At 52.2% G+C, this 20,557-nt stretch overlaps 11 protein-coding genes across 11 annotated transcripts; 5 read left to right on the top strand and 6 right to left on the bottom strand.

Annotated features, from left to right (window-relative positions):
- Positions 1-99: 99 nt before the first annotated feature.
- Positions 100-1,068, bottom strand: ARG8_2 (aspartate aminotransferase family protein; the record flags this gene model as incomplete). Its single annotated transcript, XM_046084161.1, has 1 exon — positions 100-1,068. The coding sequence occupies one exon, from the start codon at positions 1,066-1,068 to the stop codon at positions 100-102; it is 969 nt and encodes a 322-aa protein (XP_045940124.1).
- Positions 1,069-1,151: 83 nt separating this feature from the next.
- On the bottom strand, positions 1,152-1,424 carry ARG8_1 (acetylornithine aminotransferase; the record flags this gene model as incomplete). Its single annotated transcript, XM_046084160.1, has 1 exon — positions 1,152-1,424. The coding sequence occupies one exon, from the start codon at positions 1,422-1,424 to the stop codon at positions 1,152-1,154; it is 273 nt and encodes a 90-aa protein (XP_045940123.1).
- Positions 1,425-1,951: 527 nt separating this feature from the next.
- On the top strand, positions 1,952-2,422 carry LDX57_002507 (succinate dehydrogenase assembly factor 4; the record flags this gene model as incomplete). Its single annotated transcript, XM_046084159.1, has 1 exon — positions 1,952-2,422. One exon carries the CDS (start codon positions 1,952-1,954, stop codon positions 2,420-2,422), a length of 471 nt encoding a protein of 156 aa, XP_045940122.1.
- A 1,358-nt stretch (positions 2,423-3,780) lies between these two features.
- On the bottom strand, positions 3,781-5,390 carry ALD2_1 (mitochondrial aldehyde dehydrogenase; the record flags this gene model as incomplete). The annotated part of the gene is made up of 3 exons (XM_046084158.1): positions 3,781-4,734; positions 4,789-5,209; positions 5,266-5,390. The coding sequence occupies 3 exons, from the start codon at positions 5,388-5,390 to the stop codon at positions 3,781-3,783; spliced, it is 1,500 nt and encodes a 499-aa protein (XP_045940121.1).
- Positions 5,391-6,452: 1,062 nt separating this feature from the next.
- LDX57_002505 (uncharacterized protein) lies at positions 6,453-7,286 on the top strand (the record flags this gene model as incomplete). Its single annotated transcript, XM_046084157.1, has 1 exon — positions 6,453-7,286. One exon carries the CDS (start codon positions 6,453-6,455, stop codon positions 7,284-7,286), a length of 834 nt encoding a protein of 277 aa, XP_045940120.1.
- A 764-nt stretch (positions 7,287-8,050) lies between these two features.
- Positions 8,051-8,374, top strand: LDX57_002504 (uncharacterized protein; the record flags this gene model as incomplete). The annotated part of the gene is made up of 1 exon (XM_046084156.1): positions 8,051-8,374. The coding sequence occupies one exon, from the start codon at positions 8,051-8,053 to the stop codon at positions 8,372-8,374; it is 324 nt and encodes a 107-aa protein (XP_045940119.1).
- A 248-nt stretch (positions 8,375-8,622) lies between these two features.
- LDX57_002503 (hydroxymethylglutaryl-CoA lyase) lies at positions 8,623-9,782 on the bottom strand (the record flags this gene model as incomplete). The annotated part of the gene is made up of 2 exons (XM_046084155.1): positions 8,623-9,420; positions 9,528-9,782. 2 exons carry the CDS (start codon positions 9,780-9,782, stop codon positions 8,623-8,625), a joined length of 1,053 nt encoding a protein of 350 aa, XP_045940118.1.
- Positions 9,783-9,897: 115 nt separating this feature from the next.
- dph1 (2-(3-amino-3-carboxypropyl)histidine synthase) lies at positions 9,898-11,646 on the top strand. The gene is made up of 2 exons (XM_046084154.1): positions 9,898-10,185; positions 10,235-11,646. Exons 1-2 carry the CDS (start codon positions 10,041-10,043, stop codon positions 11,389-11,391), a joined length of 1,302 nt encoding a protein of 433 aa, XP_045940117.1. The 5' UTR covers positions 9,898-10,040; the 3' UTR covers positions 11,392-11,646.
- Positions 11,647-11,813: 167 nt separating this feature from the next.
- On the bottom strand, positions 11,814-14,654 carry LDX57_002501 (uncharacterized protein; the record flags this gene model as incomplete). Its single annotated transcript, XM_046084153.1, has 1 exon — positions 11,814-14,654. The coding sequence occupies one exon, from the start codon at positions 14,652-14,654 to the stop codon at positions 11,814-11,816; it is 2,841 nt and encodes a 946-aa protein (XP_045940116.1).
- Positions 14,655-17,434: 2,780 nt separating this feature from the next.
- Positions 17,435-18,040, top strand: LDX57_002500 (uncharacterized protein; the record flags this gene model as incomplete). The annotated part of the gene is made up of 4 exons (XM_046084152.1): positions 17,435-17,481; positions 17,554-17,643; positions 17,737-17,891; positions 17,949-18,040. The coding sequence occupies 4 exons, from the start codon at positions 17,435-17,437 to the stop codon at positions 18,038-18,040; spliced, it is 384 nt and encodes a 127-aa protein (XP_045940115.1).
- Positions 18,041-18,695: 655 nt separating this feature from the next.
- LDX57_002499 (FAD-binding oxidoreductase) lies at positions 18,696-20,368 on the bottom strand (the record flags this gene model as incomplete). Its single annotated transcript, XM_046084151.1, has 3 exons — positions 18,696-19,640; positions 19,720-20,126; positions 20,209-20,368. The coding sequence occupies 3 exons, from the start codon at positions 20,366-20,368 to the stop codon at positions 18,696-18,698; spliced, it is 1,512 nt and encodes a 503-aa protein (XP_045940114.1).
- Between the last annotated feature and the right edge of the window lie 189 nt (positions 20,369-20,557).

Raw genomic sequence — 20,557 nt, 5'->3', positions numbered from 1 at the left:
GTCATTGGATATAAACATTTGATAATCGTCATCTATCGAAAGTAAACAACATAATACCGAGATCTTTTTTCTAACCAAAACTCTTTACTATATGTCGCTCTACGCCTTAACGACAGCATCGAAGGACTGTTCCAAAATCTTCAGGGCAGTCTTGATCTGATCCTCGGTGATAGTCAAAGGAGGAACAAATCGGAGACAGCCATCACCAGCGGTAATGATCAGCATGCCCCGTTCCCGCGCGGCAGTGATCAGTTCGGACGCCTTGGCCGTGTACTCAGGAGAAAGCTGAACGCCGAGAATCAGACCGCGGCCTCGGATCTGCGAGATAACACCGGGGTTCTTCTTCTGGAGGGCCTCCAGACCGGACACCAGCTGGGCCGACTTCACCTCCACCGAGTTCTGCAGCTCCGACGAGCCCAGACGCTCAACGATGTGATGCGCAACGCGGCAGACCAAAGGGTTGCCACCGAAGGTCGTTCCGTGATCACCGGCCTTGATGTGCTCCGCAACCGTCTTTCCGGAGACGATGGTCGCGCCGATGGGAATACCGTTGCCGAGGGCCTTGGCAGAGGTCAGGATGTCGGGGTGCGCAGCCTCGCCAGAGGCAGGCGCAAGAGAGGGATGAGCGTGGGCCCAGAAAGTACCGGTACGGGAGAGACCACACTGAATCTCGTCAAAGACCAGGACAGCTCCGACTTCGTCGCAGCGCTTGCGCAGCGCCACGAGGAACTCCGGGGTAGCAACGTTCACACCACCCTCGCCCTGAATAGGTTCAACAATCACACCGCACGTCTTGTCCGTGATGAGGGTCTGCAGCTGCTCGACATCATTGTAGTTTCCGTACTTGAAACCCGGCAGCATGGGCGAGAACGGAGTCTGGTACTTGGGGTTGGGCGTGGCGGACAGAGCGCCCATCGTGCGACCGTGGAAAGAGTTGTGGAAGGAAACAACTTCGTGCTTCGCGCCCGACGGGTCGAGGGAGCGGCCGACTTTGCGAGCAAATTTAATGGCAGCCTCGTTGGCTTCCGTGCCGGAGTTGGAGATGAACACCTGGGAGGCATCGCGCATGGCACCCGATTCGCGGGTAAGGTTGATCAGCAACTTGCTGAGGGCGCCAGTCCAGGCGTTGTGGTAGAGGTTGGAGGCATGAATCAGAGTCTCGGCCTATAGATCGGCGCACCATTAGCGATCACATTATCCCTTGCGTCGACAGTTGGGCGACGAATACACACCTGCTCGGCAATGATCTTGGAAATCTCAGGGTCGCAATGACCGAGAGAGTTAACGGCAATGCCTGCCGTCAGATCCAGGTATCGCCGGTTCTCCATATCCCACAGATAACACCCTTGTCCCTTCACCATCATCGGGGCCGGTCGAACGTAGGTGGGCACCATATACGGAGCTCGATCTTGGATGAAGGCCATCGTCGCCGAATCCGCAGCGGGATCGGGGTTGGGCAGCGACGCCTCCTTCTGCTATAGTGTTATTTTAGAAATCTAGAGTAGGCGCCATAGAGCAAACCTTGGCCTGGGCCTTCACATCCTGAGAAACGTTCGACGTCTGCGCCGAAGCAAATCGGCGCTGAAGCGGTGACTCGATCGAAGGAACGAGCTTCCTTGCGAGCGGCATTCGCCGCGAAGCCACGCGAATGAATGACATCTAGAGGGCTGAAGACGGACTGGCTTAAAGAAAAACAAACAAAATCAAATTATGAAAGAAAGAAAAGGAATTGACTGATCTCTGCGGGGCAGGACCCAAATTAAATAAAGAGCGAGCGGAGAGACCTGAGTCACGGAGCAGGAACGGGCAGGCCATTCGGTCAGGAAAAAAGCCGCGATATCGGGAACTTTTGGGATTTCGTCTCCGCCACTCCGCACTCCACTCTCCTTCACCTTCTCAACTCCCATCTGTCAGACACAACTCAACTATTCGTCTTTCCTCATAATACATTATGGCACTCTCCGTCGCTTCTAGTCGGGCTTTTGCCTCTGCAAACCGTACCCTCCGCCTCTCTTCGCGCACCTTTGCCAGCCAGCCTGTTCTCCGCAATTCCGCCGACGGCAAACCTGCCTTCGCCTTTTCGCGCGGCCCAGCTCCCCCACGTCTCCCCCAAGAAGAGCAAGAAATCTTTGAGCAACTACAGAAGCAATCCACCGGAGCCTTCAGCACCCCCCGATCGACTCCCAAGATCAATCAGTCTCCCGATTCCGAACCCGAAGCTGCGCCCGCCACCGAGTCGGCCGAGATCAAGGCCACCGGCAAGGGCGAGGAACTGCATCCCGACGTGCGTTACGGTGTACAGCCGGAATTCGAGGGCGAGAAGAACCCTCAGACGGGAGAAGTCGGTGGACCGAAGAATGAGCCCCTGCGATGGGGTTCTGGAGGAGATTGGAGCTATGGCGGAAGAGTCACCGATTTTTAGAGATCCTGACTTTCGGCTGGTTGCTGTGAGGCGAGCGGATTCAGTTGTGGAGTTTTTTGCATTGGCTGGCGTTGTGCTCTGCTGCGTGTTGCAGCTAGACTTTCATTTGTTTTCATCGGATGGATTGGGGTCTTTAAATATGTGATGCCTGCTAGGCTCATCTGTCTTCCCTTCCCCAATCCACCCGGAGCCTTGATGGCATGTATATATGTCGCAATACGTACCTGTCTCTCTCGAATAGCACAAATATCCTATTTGCGGTCCTGCCGCCTTAAATCGATTTGATTCTTCCAATTGCTAGCAGTGCGCGCTCTGCAGTAAAAGCAACGGCGTAGCACGCCCTTATTCGAGCCCTGGCAATTTTAGCATGAGGTTATATGGACTACACTAGTCAGGTACGTACCTAGCGGACCCCCCGCATTTTTAAGCCATCCTTCTCCCTGTTCCTCCGCGCTCGACGGACAAAATGTGACCAGAAAAACCCGCGCTGCTCGTTCTGCGAGAAAAGTGTATCTCAATTCGACATTTCTCTTGATTGAGAATTCTTAACTATAAGTTAAATAGTAAGGATAGATTGTACTAACCAGACAAAATCGTATAATTCATTTCTCGGTAGAGGGCTTACAAGGTCCTATATTTTCGGAGCTTGCAAAGTCCACTACACGGTTGCGAACAGTCCGCTGCTCTTCGACGCCGCGGAAGCAGTCGAGTTGCGTACTAACGACACCTCCCTCACGACGGCCACCAACGGGCCCTATGTGATCTGGACGACGGGTCCGGGCTGATCATCATCAGCGCAACCGACAAGGAGTGGGTGTATAACGGCGAGGGTGATGCGAATCCTGACGACTGGAAGCGCCAGGAGGCCAATCACTGGTCGGCATACTCGCGAAACTTGAGAGCCGTGACTATTAAGGGCTATAAAAAAATCGTTGTATGTGAATGGCGGCAACTTTGGGCCTGGCGATGCTAACTCGGTGGCTTTTGCTGTCCAGCCGATTCCTCGCTAGATATGTAGCATTGATCCGCCGCAGGGAAGGGAAGGTCGGTTCATATGTACCCCAGAAAGAATATGCGTCGATGGATTGAGCATTATACCTGGTGAAAGGGAATCCGATATAGGGCCAAAGCATACTGCAGCTTACACTTGTGTTTGATCATGTGGAATACTGTACAACTACATACTGCAACGGGTCAACAATGAAGACGAAAGGATACTCAAGAGATGATGGTCTTGCTCCGTGGCCCATTCTAAAGTAGATATTGTTTTTAGATAACCTGTGTTTTCTATATGAGTCCGAATGAGTGATTGACAATGTTCATTTCCTTTCAGTACACGCTGCTCTGATTCTCTCCCGTCACAACTTCGCGCCTATATTGACATGGACAGCCTTGATACTAGAATACGCCGCGAGCCCAGCTTCGCCAAGTTCTCGCCCGATGCCACTCTGCTTGACACCCCCAAACGGCGTTCGTGAGTCGCTGTCATTGCTGCTATTAATCCACACCGTACCACTTTCGATCTTTCGGGCCAGCCGATGACTGCGTTCCAGATTCTGCGTGAAAATGGCACATCCAAGGCCGTATGGTGAGTTATTGGCCTGTTTAACGGCCTCTGCTTCGGTTTCGAATGGTGAAATGACAACCACGGGGCCGAAGATCTCCTCTCGGGAAACTGTCATGTCTTCTGTGGCGTCCGCGAGGATTGTTGGTTGTATGAAGAAGCCAGGGCCAGTTGTATTGGATGGTGCTCCACCAAGCACTAGACGAGCACCTTGCTTGACACCGGAGTCGATGTATGATAAGACTCTGTCATATTGAGCCTTCGAGATTTGTGGCCCTTGAAATGTATCGTCACGGAAAGGATCACCGACTTTGCTGGTCTGTGCTGTATATTTCTTGAAGGCTGCAATGAACTGTTCATAAACACCTTTCTGTACGATGATCCGACTGGTCCCAGAGCATATCTGGCCTTGGTTGCTCATGATGCCAGCATGTGCCCATTTCACCGTTTGGTCAATGTCTGCGTCGTTGAACACAAGTAACGGAGACTTGCCACCGGTCTCGAGGGTAATATTTTTGAGGTTTGATGCCGCCATTGCCATGATCTTCTGTCCGGTGGCCGTGCTCCCTGTGAAAGCAAGCTTATCGATTCCGGGGTGGTTGGCGATCGCCGTTCCTGCTTCTGCTCCGTGGCCATTCAGAATATTGACGACGCCCGGAGGGAAGCCGGCTTTCTTTATCAAGTCGGCAAAATAGAGAATGCTTAGGGGAGTCAGCTCAGATGGTTTAAGAACCACCGTGTTTCCGCACTGTATTTCAGTCAGAACAAAGCACTAATCACCTATCCCAAGCTGGTTGCTTACAGTCAACGCCGGCCCCAGCTTCCAAGCAGCCATCATCAAAGGATAATTCCAGGGAATTATCTGCCCACACACGCCAATCGGCTCTCGTATCGTATACGCGAATTTGGCCGCGCCGCTATCGATCACCTGGCCATGGATTTTATCGGCGAAGCCAGCAAAGTACCTCAGACAGCTGACCACCTCTGGGAGATCTTCGGTTAAAGAGACTGAATACGGCTTTCCACCGTCCCATGTCTCCAGCGTTGCTAGGTCTTCCAGGTTCTCTTGCACAAGATCACTTAGTTTTCGAATCAGTTCTCCTCGTGCTGAGGGGTGCATGTCCGCCCAACTGGGGTCTTCAAGAGCGGTTCGAGCTGCATCTACAGCGGTGTCGACGTCCTCGGATGTAGCGGCTTGGACGGATGTGATTTCTGTTTCGTTTCTGTTGATCTCGGTCAATGGCCTTGATTGCTGGATGGTTGGGGCCGGTCGACTCACGTTGGGTCGATACTTGTGATGGTGCCATTTTTGGTTGCTTTTACCCATTCATTGTTGATGAAGAGTCCGGTTGGTAATTCGATTTTTCGTCCGTTTGGCGCGGTTAATGCTATCGTCGAAGACATTGTCGCTGGTTCGTTTGGCAACGGTTCGACGGTTTGGTTCAGAATGAAAAACAAGAAAGAAGATTGACAACGACGAGCAATGAGGAGAACGGTCTGAAGCAAGACTAAAAATCCTTTCCCCGGAGGGACCTTCATTTATTGAAAGCCAGCATTTTATAATCCCTGAAAACATGATATACTCTGTTCCAAGATCGCCGCCACGGCCCCACAGAGAAGAAGACTCTGGGCCACTCAGACTGCATTTTGGCCATTCGCTTATCGGCTTCTCTATCAAGCATCCTCCATGGGTTTAGCGCAGTGGGGCGAGCCTATGCGATGACCGATTATTCAGGCGCAAAGATTTGGCCGCCAACTTGACCTCCTTGACCTACTGAGTAGACAGATCCACCCTGCGTGAGGACATGTCCGATCAATCCTTGCGCACACCCCTCAAAGGTACGTTGAACTTCGAAAAAAAAAACATTCCAGAAAGCAATGCTCATAATTCCTCCAGGCTGCTCAATTTGTCAAAAGCGACGTCTCAAGTGCGATCTCACCTTGCCTGGATGTAGGAAATGCGCGAAACGTAGCCTCGAATGTCCTGGATATGGAGTGAGGCTGAAATGGGACCAAGGAGTCGCCAGTCGAGGCAAATTAACTGGGAGATCGCAGCCTAAATGCGATGCGCCCTTAGTACCAAGGCCATCTACAGCGCCATCATCCAGTCTCTACTTATCAGCACCGCGCTCTCCTTATTCGCCACGATTGCTCGCCTGGTTTAAAGATAAAGTGGCCCATCGGCTGGCGTGGATCGATGGACCGCAGAATCCCTGGTGGCAGTTGATTCTTCCCCTCGCTGAACAGTCCGAGGCTGTTTCGTCGTCTCTTCTCGCCCTGACGGCGCATGATCTCGCCTCTCAGTACCCTGTGAATGACCCATGGTGTCAAAGGTTTCGAGATGTCTCGGATCACCACTCGAATCACGCCTTAAATCTTTTAGCACAGGATTTGCGGAACTTATCCTGTGGGCCTTCACCGCAGGGTGGCTCAACCACTACCTTTTCTCTGACCCTGGCATCAGTGATGATCATTTGCAACAGCGATCTCTTAAAAGCGCATACATCAGAATGGCGGATCCATCTACTTGCAGCCCGAGAGATCATTCTAGCCGAAGCCAATCGCTCAAGCCCTCATCATCCCCTCTTCCGCGTCGAAGAATTCCTTCTGCAAGAATTTTATTCCACCTCGGTGTGGACACACCTGACGACGTTCAGCCAAGTTGACGAGATTCTCATAGATCCGCCCACCAGCAGCGAAGACGCCATCCTGGCCGACTTTGTCCGCATCATTCACTCTGTCACGCAACTGGAGCGCCTCAAGACCCGTTCTCGGGCTTCAAATCAGGCCCCACCGACTGCATTCCAGGTCCAAACGATCTATGCACAGATCGAGTCCGCCAAATCACATTGCTTGCACGTCAACCAAACCATCCGGTTCTGGTCTGATCTCGAACGCCGGGACTTCGAGCTAGTCGTGTCGATGTACTACTACGCGACGTTGATCTACAGCACCCAGGCACTTTCCGAGCTTTCGACGGCTGAAACAGCCAAGAAAGAAGCGTGCAGTCACATCTTGAACCACCTAAAGTTACTATCCGAGACTCGGAACGGGTTACGATTTACCCAGGATCTCGTCTGGCCGCTCTTCATTGCTGGAACGGAGCTCCGTGGTGATCGTGCGGGCCAGAAGATCATCGAGAATGGGTTCAAGACTGTGATACATACGAGTCGGGCATTAGATCGGTCTCGCGTTTTGTTGTTCTTACAATCTTGGTGGAACGTGGCTGGAGACGAGTTCGTATCTTGGGTTGATTTTGCCAGAGCGCAACCGGCTGAGTGCAATTTCCTTATCGTTTAAACATCATCGGTTGGCATCTGCTATCAACAAAGATGTTGTTATGAGTTATGATATACCTAGTCGGGTTATGCGGGTTTCCATTTGGATCCGCAGTCAAATTGCCTGCAATTCTCCAAAACCTACCGATTTATCTCCCTATAACAATGATATATTCAGTAATGTACTTCGATTATATAGGTACTTCAGGTGCATTACTTAGGCCAATTGAGCAAACTATTAAACAGAAAGAGTAATAAGGCGGCCTGGGCAGAAGGGATAGCAGATCTATACACAACATACGCTCTAGTTAAATGACGTACGTTACTCTTTCGAGAAATCGATATTTCTCCGGTGTCGAAACCGTTCCCTCCAGTCCAACAACCCACAGTCTAGTCCCATTCGCCACCTTGTCTGATCCTGGTCGAGGAGGCGACTCCCCAGGTCACCAGACAATGCCAAACAGCGAACAATGACATAGTCACCTCGGACTCGAACCACTTATCTAGCCAGCGACGCGTGGCGATTCAGAGCGCGCAATTGGTATTTAGACGTGGGGCCGTGGCCATTATTAGGTACTAATTTCTGAACTCTATCGCTCAGGATTGCATCAGTTCCACTGAATCTGCGTATTTATATCTATATGATCAAACAGCTGGATCCACTACTTGTTCTTAACCCTCTCATCTTCCACAATTGCGCATACTACCAGTCTATCATATACCATTCCACTACTACCTACCTGACACTCTCCCGGGAGCCAAGATACACAAATCCACGACAACAAAATGTGCGGACCCCTCTACATCGACCCCTCGATCCAAGTGACTCGCTACAGCGGGAGAATCCTCCCCGGCGAGACGCCCATCCAAGCGGCTGTGCGTCGCCACCGCGAACGAATGAGCCTTGAGGGATCGGAACCGGGTTCGTTCTCGGGTGACAAGGTCAGTCACTCTGAGGGTTTGAAGGACGATAAAGATAAAGATACGGCGATTGAAGAGGTAGAGGAGAAGATACCGAAGGTTGATGAGTCGGAGATGATTGAGAACAGGAGGCGGAGGTCGTCGTGGGGGGATCGGTGGAGGGGGTTTAGGCGTCATTATTTGCCGTGATATTGTATCGGGGCTAGGTTTGGGGAGTTTAGGTGCTAATTTTGTTTATGTCTTATCTTATATTGGTTGGATCTGAGCGCGGATCAGTATTGATCTTTTGGTTTATGTAGTTTATTGGTTATGACTTGACGTGAATAGATAGCATGAGGATTATGCTACGACGAATACCTGTACTAGGTAGAAAATGATTCTGCAATGTGCGGAACAAGCAAAATATTTGCAAACCCGAAACATGCCTGTCCTATACTTCACTCCTGGATTTTGGCAAGAATGGCCTTCCCAGCCCGACTTTCATTGAACCGTCCCAACTCTCCACTAATCCAAGATCCGATCTTCGACATCTCCTCCAGGTTGATTCCCGTATGCATACCCAAGCCATGGATCGTATGAATAAGATCCTCCGTCGCGACATTGCCCGTAGCCCCCTTGGAGTAAGGACACCCGCCGAGACCACCAACACTACTATCGAAGATACGGATACCGTGCTCCAAGCCCACGATAGTATTCACGAGGGCCTGCCCGTACGTGTCATGGAAATGCAGAGCCAGATCACTGCTAGCAATCCCCGCGGCCCTGAGAGCCTGAAGGAGCCGCATTGTGCGCGGAGCGGTGCCCATGCCGGTCGTATCGGCGACCGAGACCTCGTCCGCGCCCATTTCAAGGAGACTCGCAGTGATGTCGGCTACCTTGGAGGGTGAAACGTCAGGTCCTTCATACGGACAGCCTAGAGCGACGGACACGTAGCCGCGAACACGGATGTTCTTGGTCTTGGCCAGTGATACGATGGGTCGAACGCGCTCTAGGGATTCCTCAATGGTGCAGTTCGTGTTCGCTTTGGAGAACGCTTCAGTCGCTGCGGCGAATAAGGATATTTCGGTGGTGGTGGCGGATTTCGAGGATTCAGCCGAGCTTCCCGTGGCGTTTAGCACTTTGGTAAGGCCTTCTAGCCCTTTGACATTGGGAACTAGATAGTTGTAGGCGATGGCATTTTGCGATTCGGGCGGCGATTGAAGAAGACGTTCACAGATCTCTGCGGTACTCGCCATCTAAGAACGTAGGTCAGTCTTCATGATAAGCACGAGGATAGCTCAAGTGATGCGAAACAATGGCTGGAGCACAAGCTGATTCGATTCCAGGGGCGATGAGATCATACCTGGGGTACCCATTTGGCAGGGACGAAAGAACCAGCTTCAATGGTTGTCACGCCGGTTTTGGCCAGTTTCTCGATCAGCTTAAGCTTCGTCTCCAACGGGATAGTTTTCTTCTCGTTCTGCAGACCATCTCGCGGCCCGACTTCGACGATGCGAACATGGTCCGAAGTTAACCGCGCTTCTGTCGCAAACCTCCGAGTTACTGGAGCAGCTCGGAAGGCTGAGAAGAGACCCAGTCGAGGACGAAGATTCATCATTTTGAGATAAGAGAGGTTATAGACATCGATTGGAAGAAGGGAAAGACAAAGTCAGCCCAAAACTCGCTTGAGTTACATAGCACGGACGAAAGCCAGCCACCAGCAGCGTGGAGGAGGATGGAACATGCGATGCGGAGAAGACACCGCCCGGACAGGCTAGTCTCGGCCCTTCCCCACCTGACCTGCTGACTCAGGCGGGACATTTTCATGAATTTCTGAGATCGACGGACACTGCGGAATCATCCCACTTTGCTCAAAATGGAGGACCAGACTGCAAACACCACGCCAAATGGCCAGCTGCGCCAACCCAAGAAGAGATTCGTTGGGCGACGGACGGCAGATGCGCAAGCACAGAACGCTTCGTCGAGTCCAAAAGATGTCGAATCCACCAGCGTGCAAAAAGGTCGGTTTGCGCTCAACAGTGCATGGTAACATCAATTGACTCCATATAGCCGCACCGCGAAGAACGCCTCGAACCCTGAACCAAGTCCCTCCCGAGATCCTCGAAGATCCCGAGATCCAAGCCGCCATCGACCTCCTCCCCAAAAACTACTCCTTCGAAATCCCCAAGACCATCCACCGCATACGGTCATCCGGCGCCAAACGAGTCGCCCTCCAGTTCCCCGAAGGCCTGCTCATCTTCGCGACCACCATCTCCGACATCCTCACCCAATTCTGCCCCGGCATCGAGACCCTTATCATGGGCGACGTCACATACGGCGCCTGCTGCATTGACGACTACACCGCGCGAGCCCTCGGCTGCGATCTCCTCGTCCACTACGCCCACAGCTGCCTGATCCCGGTAGACGTGACGAAGATCAAGACGCTGTACATCTTCGTCGACATCAGCATCGACACCACGCACCTCCTCGCCACCCTCGAACGCAACTTCCAACCAGGCAAAACAATCGCCACGGTCGGCACGATCCAATTCAACGCCACGCTGCACGGTCTCAAACCGGTCCTCGAACGCGCCGGGTTCAAAGTCGTCATCCCGCAAATCACCCCCCTCTCCAAAGGCGAAATCCTCGGCTGCACCTCCCCCCAGCTGGACTCCCAAATCGACATCCTCCTCTACCTCGGCGACGGCCGCTTCCACCTCGAATCCGCCATGATCCATAACCCTACCATCCCGGCGTACCGGTACGATCCGTACTCGCGCACCCTGTCCCGGGAGACGTACTACCACGACGAAATGCACACGCTGCGCCGCGACGCCATCAGCACCGCCAAATCAGCTAAGAAATGGGGCTTGATTCTCGGCTCGCTCGGCCGGCAGGGTAACCCGAACACAATGGCGATGATCGAGAACCACCTCAACGAGCGAGGCATCCCGTTCGTCAACCTACTGCTGTCGGAGATCTTTCCTGGAAAGTTAGCTTCCATGGCGGATGTGGAATGTTGGGTACAGATCGCCTGTCCGCGATTGAGTATCGATTGGGGGTATGCGTTCCCGCGCCCGCTACTGACGCCGTATGAGGCGTTGATTGCGTTGGGCGTGAAGGAGGGGTGGGAAACGTCGAACCAGGGTATCTATCCGATGGACTTCTATGCGAAGGAGGGGCTGGGGAGGACGAAGCCGAGTCAAGCCATTTCCGGGACCGCGTAGGTTGGGTGTTGGTGGGAAAGCAATAACGGAGACATTGGATGGGAAAAGTTTTCTGGACGTATATAGAACTCTGCATTATCTAACGATTTTTAAGTGCGACGCTTTGCATTACGGAACTGCATATGAAATGGAATGAAAATTGATCAACATTCATTGATTTACTAGATGACACACCAGCATATCCACTCTAGGTAGTTACCAGTATGTGCCTGTACGATGTTAATTGTAAAGCAACCTCACGAAGTATGGATGCAAACCAGAAAATTAAATATTTCTCAATATCCGGAACATCCATCAACAGGGGATTGATTCCAGAACAACTAAATATAAAAAGTAATACTGTTTATTAATACATACATTGCTAAATCCTAATTCGTCAGAAAAAAAACAGCACCGCTCCCCTACCACACAAGCAAAGGTCATCATGATCCCTTAACCTCATCTGCACTATCCGTGTTCAAATCACTTGCACTCCCCCTCCTCAGCGACAAGATACTCTTACTCGCCAACTCGTCAGAAGTACGCTCCGCCTGGCGCCACCCGGTGACAGCCTTCTCGACATCCTCAAACATCTCATGCGTTGCCTTGATGATGCCCCCCTCGTCGGGTTCAGGGACGATAGTACTTTCTCGAGATTCGCCGTCCGCAATCATAGGGAACGCAGGGCCGAAGCCGCGCTGAGGAATGGGGTTGAACATGGTGGCGTTGGAGAACATGCGGATGAGTTCTTTCTCAAGCTGTGCGGAGTTGACGATGCCTTTGGGCGGAATGACATCTTCGCTTTTCTGCAGCATGAGCACGGAGTTCTTCGATGGGGTGCCGGACGGGATAGGTGATTCGCCATCAGCAACGGGCGTGTTGGCCGCTTCGGTTGCGGCGACGAGGGCTTTGCTGCCTTGCGTGATGGAGGATTTGATGCTTTTCAGATCTTGCGGGCGATAGATGAGGTCGCGATATCCCGGGGCGTCACGTTCCGTCAACGGCTTGCTGAAGACGGACGCGTGTTTGTGGGTCGTCACGTTGTTCATGATCGCTTGGCCGGTCTTGGGGAAGTTGCGTGCAGCAAGAACGAACGGTGTTGACTGGTTGGGATCAATGCGACTGAGTTGGCTGATCTCAGGTTGAGGAGGCTCGGTGTCAAACGATTCACTTGGGGGACGTTTCCGCTTCGGTCTACCTCGACCAGGGCGTTGCTCTTCCGAAGCAGCAGCAGCAGCGACACTTTTGCGACCCCCTGAGGCACGGTGTTCCGTTTCAGCCACGTCTGGTACACCCGCAGGAGTTGTGGGCATCTCACGCTTGATCTTTCCGGGAGGATCGACCGCGGGTTCGTCCTCGCGCGATAAAACCGACCGTCCTCGGCTCCTTGAGGAGGCCGTGCTTTGATCGCGTCGCTTGTTCACCGAGAACGTAGACCTGTCAGATTTGCTTCTCGGACCGCCTTTATGATCTGCTTCACCAGCCGGTGGACTGGGTTCTCGGCCACGAGAGGACCCCTTGGCTTCAGCACGACGCTTCCGCCGCGGTGGATCGGGCTCTTCTGGGGTGGCTTCCCGGGACCCCATCAAAGAGGGAGCTTTCTCGCTGATCGGGCTGACATCTTCCGGTCTGGGTCGATCTGGCGATCGAGGAGAATGCGGAAGGGTTAGACGGGGAGTCTTCTTCCACGGCGTAACCGACCCTGAAGTGTCAATGGAGAGCCGGGGGAGTGATGACCGTGGCTGCGACTGTAATAGAGCATGAGGTGCTGTGTTCGGAGTTTCGTAACCTGCCCCGTAACTACTTGGTCCTAGCGGCTTCGGAACTGTAGACACAGGTAACGGAGTCGACGGAACGGTTGCGGGTTGCGTAGCTTTAGGCGCCTTCTTAGGTTCAACCTTTTTAGGTTGGGGTTTCGGTGTTTGCTGTGATGAGGGGGATGGTAAGGGCTTTGCAGCAGGAGCCTGACCCATGGGCTCGAGCTTTTGGGATGGCGGGACAGACGGTGTTTGAGGGGGTTGATTCAAAGACCATTGTTGAATAGTAGGTTGCAAAGGAGGAGGTTGGGTCGTCTTGGGCGCTGGAGTAGAAGAGACTTCCTGTGCAGTTGTCTTCGCCGTTTGGGGAGTTTTTGCCGAGGCCGGAGAAGGAGCCGGGGGCTTTGCAATCGGTGACGGCTGCACGGCCGTCGCTGAAGGAGATTGAGCAACGTCGACAGGAGGCTGCGATGGAGGTTGTGAAGGAAGTTGCGGTGGAAGGGACGCCTTGTTCGTGGGTCCCTTGGGCGTGGGTAAGTCGCGGGGAACCAGATTAGGCGGCTGAGATACTGAAGGAGGTTGCCCATTCGGAGCCTGTACCTGAAATGGCGGCGCCGAAGAAGCCTGGGCAATAGCCTGAGGCTGTAGCGGAGGTTGCGGTTGGTAGGGTTTCAAGGGTAACGGCTGCGTGGGTGTCTTTGTGGGAGGCTCCTTCGGAGACTGCTTGACGGAGGGTGCTGGTGAGGACGCCGGCATCGGCTGCAGTGGCTTCTGCTGCTTTTGCGGTGCGGGTGGTCGCGGGGTGATCGGTGTCGGCTGCTTGGAAGCCTCTACTTCCTTGCGCGGCGGTTCCAACGGCGGTTCTTTGATCTCTGGACCCGGTTTCGGTGCAACAGAGCTCTGAGCGACATCCGGGCGCGGTTGCTGGGTGGATTTTTCGCTGGGTGTATCTACATCCATCGGCTCTGGCACAGGGTATTGCGTCGCTGCCGGGGTCTCCGACGTGGGTTTCTCAGCGGTCGCAGGCGTCGGAGCTGGCTCTGGGACGGCTTCGCGCTCCTCCTTGAGACGTTCAAGTTCACTTCGAATTTCATTGTATTTCCTCTCCTCGTTTCTAATTTCCTTTGTGACGAGATCTCGATACCGCGCATATAAATGAGACACAATTTCGGGAACAATACCGGCCTGGCCTATAATTCCCTTTTCCGCCAATCCATCCGGTTTGGGACTGGAGATCTTGCGTTTCTTCGAATTATGAGCGCTAGGGCTTTCGTCATGGCGTCCGTTTGGCTCATGGGGAATGCTCGCGACTGCGTCCGTGCCCTCGCGTGTCAGCGTAGAGTACAAATCCTCCAAAGCTTCCGGCGCCAGTCGCCCTGCGTCGAAGGCAACATTTTCGCGCACGAAACGATTGTTGCAGAGGCCGTTGGATATGGAGACAAAATTAGCGGGTCGGGCGTCCAAGGCGGCCAGGGACTGGAAAAAGAGGAGGGATTCAAAAGGCGTGTAAGCCGACAGAGGAGGCATCCCCCATTGCCCGGTAACTCGGCCACTGGGGGAGGTAGATCTGGGGATGGGGGCCACGGTGATGGGTTGTACAGTGGTCGGCCCGCCAAGGTCGGTCGGTCAATCGATGAACCGATCGAGAGCGCTGGCTAGTCCCGGGGTGAGTACGTGAATCCAATTAGACCATAAGCGCAGAAAAAAAAGAAGGGGAAAAAAGTCAGGAGTAGGAACGCGACCGTGTCACGAGGGAGACAGGGAAATAAAAAATTGGGGAAGAGGAACTCCAAAATGCCAGCAAAAATTAGAAAAAAAAATTCCGGATATGCTAAGACAGGAGAAAGTATCTGAGGACGGATGGAAGCGATAAAACGAGGGATGGAAAGAGGACAGCGCGATGGTGAGGCAGCAGCAACTGGGATGGGGGGATGGATGGATGAACGGATGAGCGCGACCTGGCAATATTCGCAGTAAGGCGGCAAGGCCAACATTACCTCTGACTAAGGCCGGTTACGTGACCGTACCATACGCCGCTCATGCACGATGACGACACGGCGGTTGCCGGGCAACCTGGAAGCCTGACGCAACGCTTCAGTCTTTTCCTGGTCTGTACTTCTTGGGTGAGTTCTTGCGAATTTACTCGGCAGTCAGTACATTGTGTACAACGCTGTACAGAGTAGAAAACCTGGAGTTCGGTACTGAATCACCTGAATGATGAATCCCTACTTGCTAACGGAGGACGCAAATTTCGCACGCTAAAAATTGACTGCGGGCCCTAGACCCTATGTGGACATCCAATACAATTCACAATCTAATGAGATGAAGATGTACTTGATTCATTTAATTACTCTAATTAAAGTAACATTGGCTTCTGTGCGCCACCAATCCTTACACTCCTCCGTCCGGAATAGATATCGCGTGTGCAATCTACTCAGTACAAGTATAACGCAATCACATTGCGCCGTTACCGTGATTGAAAAAACCAGTTTTCAGAGCCAGTCAGAGGCTAGCATGCTTCGTTCATCGCGCAATGGGAGAGTGACTATAAAAAAGTTTCAAGCTTGGGAATTGAGTGATCTGTTTGAAATGATGGCCTATTCTGGAAGAGTGTGCGGACTGCGGAGATTAAACTGCACAAGAGATGAGCCCGTGAGATGCCCCTTTCCATGGAGTACAGTTAGTCAATTACAGCTAGCTAGTGAGCGAGCTACTTGTTGTAGCTACTAACTATTCCGTTAGATAGTCAAATCCCATCACATCTAACTACAGTATAGTTCAAATGTTCTAATCATGATTCATGACGTCTGCGACGTGGAAATTGAAGGTTTATCCCGTACGAGAAGAGGTTCTTTAGAACCCTCTACGGATCATAGTAAGTAGCCTACGTAATAGACACAGCTCTTGTCAGAATGTCGACAGACACAGATGGCCATATTGTCCCAGGACTGCACAGGAACTGTCGGTGTTAGGGCAAAGATTGACATTCCAAAGCACGAGAGCGTTTTGCACTCGTTTACGGAGTATGCGTCTAGTAACTACTTTCAGATGTGTTCTTGGCCAAGTGCACCTCGTTCTATCACAATCAGGTCCCCTATCCACGGCGGCAAACTAGTGGCGAGGTTTTATTCGATTTTTATTTCTCAACTTACTCCGTACACCCTAACCCCACCGTGTCAGGGGCAGCCCCTTTCTTTGTTCAAAGCTCTGTCTCGCTCCGTTTCGCGCTCGCCGCCAATTCCGTGGTTGGGTTTCGCGGCTTTCTTCAGCCTCCTGAAGCTAGAAAGGCGTGCCAGAAAGAATCATCGTCATCGGTTTTGCCTCCCCTCATTTAATATACTTTTAGCCGGGAATGTCTGACTCCCTCCGTGCTCCGTAAACTGTATACTGGTCGATGCACGTCATCGACTTTTCTCCTCTCTACCAAAGTAAATAGTCAAATACGAGTCACTGACGCGGTGGACACCCGGGAAATGGCGCTTTGTTTATGATCCTGCTGATTGATTTGGATTTTCCTACTTTCGCACCTGTTACGGAGTATCCGACAGGGTGGGGAGAGCAAGCGTGACTATTGAATAGCCCAAGGAAGTTTAGACACTGGCCTGCGCGACTTTTACTATTCTTATTATTTACATGTCTTTTTTTGTTTTCATTATTATTCTCAAGATTTCTGTTATTATTATCACCTCTATCTTTAGGATCACGTCGAAGTACTTCGTGAATCCCTAATCCTATACTCCTATTCCCCTCCGGCCGTGCCCCTGTCTGTCAACTCATCCCCGTCTGGGCTTTAATCCCTCCTCAGGACCAGCTCCAGTGCTTCCTGCTACTAAAAAAGTGGTCCCTCCCTCCTCCCGGCCCATACTTAACTTACTAGTGCGACAAGCGTTTCGATCATTCCGACTCCCACTCCCAGCTCCTGCGATCGCTCCCATCGATCCCCAAACCCCCTTCTTCTGCTTCTGCTTCTTTTCCCTTTATACATCATCTCTTCTTCAGCTGGTCCTGGTCCTCCCCTCATCAATATACTTTAATCTCTAAACTCTTCGGCAATATTGTCCCTCGACTCTCTGATCTTCCCTCCTGCAATTCAAATCCCATAGCTCCACCTCGTCGAATCTATACCCACCCTTGTGTTCCTGACGCGCTTCTTCTCCTATCTTCCTTCCAGAAAAGCGTGTTCCCCCCGTTTTTCTTTTGTCTTTCCATACTCCTCTGCCCGTTTTCCCGTCACCCCCCCTTTTTACAGCCTTATCGGACTCATTTCATCTCCAATCTACATTCAATCGAGCCTAGAATCGATCAAGATGTCAGACGCAGAGCAAGGCTGGAAACCTAGTGGTCGCCCTCAGTCGTTCGTACTCCCGTTGGCGCTCTATACGCTCCCTCAACCCTTCGAATGTTGGCGTTGACCAAGACATGGCAGGACCATGGCACAGGCTTTCTCATCGGTGCTAGATAGTGCCTTTTCCTTGGATTCGGGTGTTGATAACCTTTCGCAAAGTCTCGAAGACAAGTGAGTTCGCGTCGAGCTCCCCGCATCTCCGACCGAGCTTCATCATAGCCACCATCGGACGCTCGCTAACGCGGTTCACCCTTCACCTATCAGGAGACAACAGATGTTGATTCAGAACCGGGAGTTGGAAGAACTCCAGGCTAAGATCCGGGCAGCTGAAGAGCGCCTGAAAGCGCGGGAGTCGGCTCCCTATGACGGAGGCGCCTCGAGGAACAATGCGACCCACAACAACCAAGGATACCATTCAGGTAAGAACTGGTACACCCGAGTTGCGAAAGACCAGTCCCTAACGTCGGCCTTTTCAGGTTCCACGTCGGCAGCGACATCCCCAACGGATACGGCAGGCCAATATTCCAGCGGTGATGGACGGCTACGAGGCTACCGAGGCAACCCATGACTTGGTGGCACCGGCCGGGGCTGGCAGCCACAACCACTATCACGGAAATCGAAATCAGTACATTTAGGTCAAGACTGGGGTTTGGATGGGTTTGACTTCACTCTTCTTACAAGGCGGGGACGTCTGGAGCATTTGGTTGTGTTTTTCTTCTGTTCCTTTGTCATTGTTCCTCAGCGCCGCGTCGATCACCGGTCGGGCCATGCCGGGCTTCATCTCTGCAGTATGAGATCGAGACTCGCTCGCTGTCTTGCATTCCTGGCGCCCGTCGCATTGCTTAGTGCACTTGGCCAAAACTATGTATTTATGTGCCATGCAACGAGTCCACGGGCCCAGACATATTCTGCTTTATTATCGCATAATATATTCTGGATATTTTCACGAGACTCATCTCGAGCTTTTCTTTTCTTTTTCTTTTTTCGATTCGTTACTTGGATGTTTATCTAAAGGAGGCGTCAAATTAGAGATGGTCTAGTAGGGCAGAAGTGGATGGCCCGGATTCGCCCTCTATTTTTAGCCTCAGACATTCTGTCGCACATTGCGCTAGAATTTGAATGGCACATTTTCTCAGTTATGTCCAAATAATCCATCGTCAAATTCATAACCTATTTCTTACTAGGCACAATTCCAAATCCTGCCCTCTAAATATCCCATCCCATTAATCCCGCTCAACCTTGAATCCACCCGGCATCAGATCCGTAAACACTCTGTTAGGATCATATTTAGCCCTTATCTTCTTCAACCGCTGGACATTAACAGGGTCAAAAGTATCAAAAACGCTCTGCGACGGATTGGCATCATTCAAATAAATGAACTTCGCCATTTCGATCCCCGCAGCGTCCAAATTCTTCTTGATCTCCGCATTCGCTTTCTCATAGAACGCGTCGACATCCTCGTCCTTGACCGTCGCCAACGACGTAATACTCTCCTCCACCCAGATGTACGGCGCGCCGTCGAGGTCCAGACTCTGCGGATCGCCTCCGTTCACGCGCGACGCGGTGATGTACTTCTCCGTGACGGCGGGGAAGGCCAGCGCGGCGACTAGGACGCCACTAGGGATACTCTCCTTCGCGACAGATAGATACGTGTCGTGGACGATTTGAATCGCTTTCTTATCTTTGGCGTGGATGTTCAACACGTAGAATCGCTGCTTACTTCCCTTGAGCAATCCCATCGCTGGATCCAGCTCCTTCGACCACTGACTCATCGAGCGATACTTGAAGCTATTCGACGACGGCTTCATATCTGGGTTTCCGAGAAAACTGCTCAGCGCACCGGGAGTCTCGTTCTTGCCGTTGTAGAACAGCATCGCGTTGTAGCTTGGTTTGCCCAAGGCAGGGATATACTCGACCAGTGGGATCGTGGCCGCTTTAGGGTCTTTGTGCGCGGACATGGTGAAGTCGTGCACGGCGGAGATGAATTCCTCGGCGACGTCGGAGCCGTACGATGCCTGGCCGACCATCACACCTGGGGCTTTGATGGTCTTGAGCTCGAAGTTCGTGACGAGCGCGAAGGAACTGGAACCACCGCGTAGGGCCCAAAAGAGGTCCGAGTATTCGTTGTCCGGGGTGGCTTTGACGATTTTACCCGAGGCGAGAACACACTGCTTTTTGTTAGGCCCTTCCTTTCCTTTCCTTTCCTTTCTTTTTGGCAAGTTGTTAACTGCGAAGTGCAAAACATACCGTAAAACTAGCAACATTCGCACTCGCCCATCCATACTCATTACTAAAGAACGACACCCCACCACCAAGAACATACCCAGGGACACCAACATGGCCCAATCGACCACCAACAACAGTGAGCCCATGCGGCTCCAGATAATCATAGATATTCGACCACCGATTCCCCGGTCCGACGTTGACCGTGGACTGATCTTCCGACAGCTTGAGCTGGTTCAACCCGAAGCTGGAGATCAGCACGCCCGAGGAGTTGATATTAGCGGCGTCGGCAATCGGCATGTGTCCGCCTCCTCGGATCGCGAAGGGGGTGCTCAGGTTCTTGAGGATTTGGACTGCAGAGCTGAGTTGGGCCGAGGTGGTTGGTTCGAAGACGCAGGCTGGGCCGAGCCAGGCGCTGGATGTGTAGTATTCTGAACCCGAGAATAACAAATGTGTCAGTTATGTTCTTTGCTTGCTGCGTTGCAATAAGCGAAGGAACAGGAACTCTCTCACCGGTATTCGCATTGATATATTTCGGATGTAGACCGCCGTAGGTGATGTCAGAGTGTTTCTCGTTCAAATTCGCGCAGGCTTCTTTGGCGGATTGGCCTTCTTTTGCGCATAGTGCTGTCATAGGCAGCGCAGCCAATGCGAGTAGATAATTCCACCACATGATTGTTGCTGACGCGGACTTATAAATCTACCTCAGGGGTGTTGTATAGGTAGCGAATACAACGATATACGGGATCGATCGAAAGTCCCTCCACGGATAGTATACAACTACACCACAGATACTAAGGAGGCAGACGACACTGTATATATACAGCCTAATAGCTCCTAGATGGGGCGTTGAAATGGTTCC

Source organism: Aspergillus melleus (genome assembly GCF_016097325.1).
Source record: "Aspergillus melleus strain CBS 546.65 chromosome Unknown contig1, whole genome shotgun sequence".
Classification (NCBI taxonomy): domain Eukaryota; kingdom Fungi; phylum Ascomycota; class Eurotiomycetes; order Eurotiales; family Aspergillaceae; genus Aspergillus; species Aspergillus melleus.
This window is presented reverse-complemented; position numbering and strand designations above follow the sequence as displayed.